This window comes from Drosophila navojoa, chromosome 3 (assembly GCF_054131105.1).
Source record: "Drosophila navojoa isolate 15081-1374.11 chromosome 3, UAZ_NAV_1.0, whole genome shotgun sequence".
Taxonomy (NCBI): domain Eukaryota; kingdom Metazoa; phylum Arthropoda; class Insecta; order Diptera; family Drosophilidae; genus Drosophila; species Drosophila navojoa.
In genome coordinates, this window is record NC_142891.1 from 25,208,669 (window position 1) to 25,212,495 (window position 3,827).

Consider the following 3,827-nt stretch of genomic DNA (forward strand, 5'->3'; position numbering starts at 1 on the left):
CCAGACAGACAGACAGATAGTCGGGCCGACTCTCCATCTAGCTGTTTAGCTAACTGCCAACTAGCTACTCATTTCCGGAAGTTGAAATAACTACTCGTAGCTTATCTTTATCGCAAGCGTTGCTCTTACTGTTCGTTGCAAAGTCATTAGACTCTGTCACTCCGTCAGTCTGTCAGTTTGTCACTCTGTCAGTTTGTCTGCCAGTGAGCTCTGCAGCAGCAGTTAGTCGAGCTTTGAGCTCAGACACTTGATCTCTCCTGTCTACTGGGCTCACGTCAAACTGTTTGGACAAGCTGTTCGAGTACATCATGTCAAACAGATGCAACACAATGGCGCAGCCATGACGCGTTCAGCTAATTTTGTTAGCGATACGCCATGCATGGCGAGTGCTCAATTACCGAATGATAATCGTGTGGCAAGAGAGATGAATTTTAGTCAGTTAGACTGCGACCCAGAGAGGGAGGATCTATCAAACCAGTTTTTCGATGGATAGTAGAAAACTTTCTCCCCTTTTGTGCTTGGCCAATGCATTTAGATGATTGCACTTTGCAGAGAGCTACAATATATATATGAGTAGAGCTTAGGTCTTTAGAGTACTTAATCTTTATTGAAGTCTAGTTCAAATTTGTGTTTGAATATCTATCTAAATATCTAAATATAAAAAAGTATATATAAGTTAAGTTAATTATTAAACTTTATATTGAATTATATGTAATACAATAAATGGGTATTGTTGTGATTAGGTATTAAATCAAATGTCGTATTTTAAATGATTAAATGATATTCTATTGACATACGTCAAAAAATAAATTAAATTAAATAAATAAAATAAAATAAAAAGAATAATTGATTATGGTTTCAACTAAATATTAAACAAAACGTCCACTAAAAATTAAAAACCCTTTTATTGATATATAGGTAATACAAAAATGATTATTGTTTATATTACATCTCATTGTAAATAACACAAATTAAATTAAATTAAAAATAAATAAAATAAAAGAAAAAATTTTTTTTTATATAAATTAAATTAAATAGCACTAGCTGTTGCCAGCAGAATGAACTACGGGCGTAGATGAATGGGGCAAAATAACGGCAGAGGACACTAAAAAGCTGGTTGACTCAATGCCTCGCCGTTTGGCTGAGGTGTTAAAACAAAAAGGGTATCCCACAAGATACTAACAACTAACAAATTCGTTGTACGCAGCAAAGTTAAAGCGTACGCCTACTTTTGAGGTGTCATTTTTTGATTATGTTTTTTGTTTATAGTTTTTCTTTAATTTTAGGCATAGTTTTCATAATAAAATAAAAACATAATTATGTTAATAAATAAATGAAAATTGTTATAAAAAAGAATTATTGCCTTAAGTCTTCTATATAATTTTCAATATTCAATACAATATACAGAGTTCTGCGAGCAAGTGTTTATCTCATGATGAATCGAGTTGGCCATGCCTCTCACTAATTGCTATTTAGTTTCAGCAATCATATAATAATACAAACACAGGAATATAAATATACACAAATATATTCATACACTGTTTTGCTTCTTCAGCAGAAAAGTTATCAAAATTTGAGATTTCTATCGATACTTCGTCACGATTTGAAATGTTTCGCTTTATTGTTGGTCCAAGCTGTCTTCTGAGAGCATCAGTTCGATTCTTCAGCGCCAGCTCCGTAGTAGCAAAACCTCTTCCTGAAGAAAAAGAGGTTGATGGGGAGGAGAAAAAACGAGCAAAAGCCGAGCCGAGCGAGCGATACTTGAAATTCAAGGAGAAGCTCCTATCGGAAGTCCCGCTGACTAGCCTACCGAAGACTATGCCGCATCCGGCACACGAGAAGGAGCCACTGAAGCGCTGGCCCAACAACACCAATCCGCATACAGGTGAGATTGGGGGACCGCCCGGGCCGGAGCCCACGCGCTACGGGGACTGGGAGAGCAAGGGCAGGGTAACGGATTTCTGAAAATCGGATGGAGCAGCTGCTGGGACGAGGGAACCAGACTTGGCTCACGATCTCTGATTTATTGGCCATGTTAACAACAGAAGCACCTACTATTTGCTCAAATCTAGTCGGCCTCATCCCGCGCAACGGTAGCTTCATCATCATCATCATCATCATCATCATTGTCTTCTGTGCTCTTCTGCGAAGGCGTTACATAAATTTTGATTGTGTGGTTTCCAGAATTTATGTTGCGCCAGCAAGAAAATTTAAATTGATGCTCGTCCGTCCAGCGAAAGGGTTCCCGGAATAGAGTGCAGCTACCATTATTTATGATGGTGTTGCGGGGCCAGAGAATCGTGCCTAAGTCCAAATTCCAAATATTCCGAATGCGCTCGAGTCGATTCATTTGAAATCGAGGCGACAGTTTACGTGATTTTTATTTGAAAAGTGTTTGTCTTTTCTAATTTGGTAGCCGTCGCGCGTAGCTCGCCGCTGTAGAACTCGAAAGGGGTTTTAAAATGTCATAAATTGTTCGAGGCGGCGTGGACAAATTTTGTGGTGGGCCCCGAAAAGAAATTCGGAAAATTTGCAGCTGTTTTCTCTGCTCAATCCCTCTTGACATTTTTGTGGTGTTTGCACTGATTAGCTGGCTACACAAATAGAAAATTTCCCACAAATACCATCATCATAAAATAAATAAGATTGGAAAGTCGAAAAGTCTTGATAATTGGACAGATTTACCGAAACAGAGGCAATCCCATCATGATGTATTTATGGATCTCTGAAAGTGCCGTTAGCCAAATCGAAATCAATGGGAGCTTAGTGAAGGATTCAAAGAACTATTTTTCGATCGACTGATACAATCGGCCATTCTTGAGTGCATATTGACGGATGAATTCAATTTGCATATCAAGATTTAGCCAGACGCACGACACTTGATTGGCTCCACCATTGGCAAGATCCAGAGTATTTAGTTAGTCGATTTCTTATATCTTCATTGTATCGAATTTGTCACACTTTGAAGACAGAAACTGAATCTTGGTTGAGAGCTAACACAAAATAAATGACGGTTGTCTAGATTCATTATGGGTTGAATAGAAGATAACTAAATCCATTAATCCAGGTAAGTTCATGTATAAATATATAGACATGGAATTTAATTAACAGAAAGATAGATCGACAGATTATATAGGAAGATGGATGGATATAAATATGATCAATTTAAGGATAGACTGATAGGTTTTCAGAATATAAATATATACATAGATTTTTTAAAAACTCTTATGATATTTCGCCTGGAACAGCTTCAAAAGCAAAGATTCAAGAATAAGATTTTGGCTGTAAATTAGGACTAGGGCTAGAATGTTCTAGGAGAGGGGTGTCAAGTCGATTCTTTTTGACAGCCAATGGATAAGAATTGGCTTTTAGATTATATTACTTTATATGCGTCGTCTGTTTGGTCTAGTAACACATAGTAGTATTATAAATTAATATAATATAAAATAAATATTATATAAATAAATTACTGTATATTAAGAGATGAAGCAGAATTTCAGTAACATTTCATATGGGACATCGAATGCAAAGCATATAGAGTACCGCAACAATTAAATTAAGCAATTGCTGATACTTTCCATTCATTTTTTCATCTCTTTTGAATTGAAGAATAAGTATGGGACTCTATTATATTTTAATTTATTTATTATTATCATATAATATTTGATGAATAACTGTACTTCTTAATTTGTAAATTAATTGTAACAGCCATCGCTGGTCTGTTCTTCTTGTCCGTTCGTTTGCTACTCAATAGGAGTTTTTTTTATCGACTTATCCGATAATTGATCTCGATACCATTCTTCGTTCGCCGATAATAATTAAAGCTA

General features: G+C 36.2%; 1 protein-coding gene across 1 annotated transcript; it reads left to right on the forward strand.

Moving 5' to 3' along the window:
• Positions 1 to 1,555: 1,555 nt before the first annotated feature.
• LOC115563973 (succinate dehydrogenase assembly factor 4, mitochondrial) lies at positions 1,556 to 2,661 on the forward strand. Its single transcript, XM_030387762.2, has one exon. The coding sequence runs from the start codon at positions 1,609 to 1,611 to the stop codon at positions 1,963 to 1,965; it is 357 nt and encodes a 118-aa protein (XP_030243622.1). The 5' UTR covers positions 1,556 to 1,608; the 3' UTR covers positions 1,966 to 2,661.
• The last annotated feature ends 1,166 nt before the right edge of the window (positions 2,662 to 3,827 follow it).

What these genes read in the sequence shown, in the direction of transcription:
- LOC115563973 (XM_030387762.2), top strand. Translation starts at nt 1,609, where the DNA reads ATGTTTCGCTTTATTGTTGGTCCAAGCTGTCTTCTGAGAGCATCAGTT.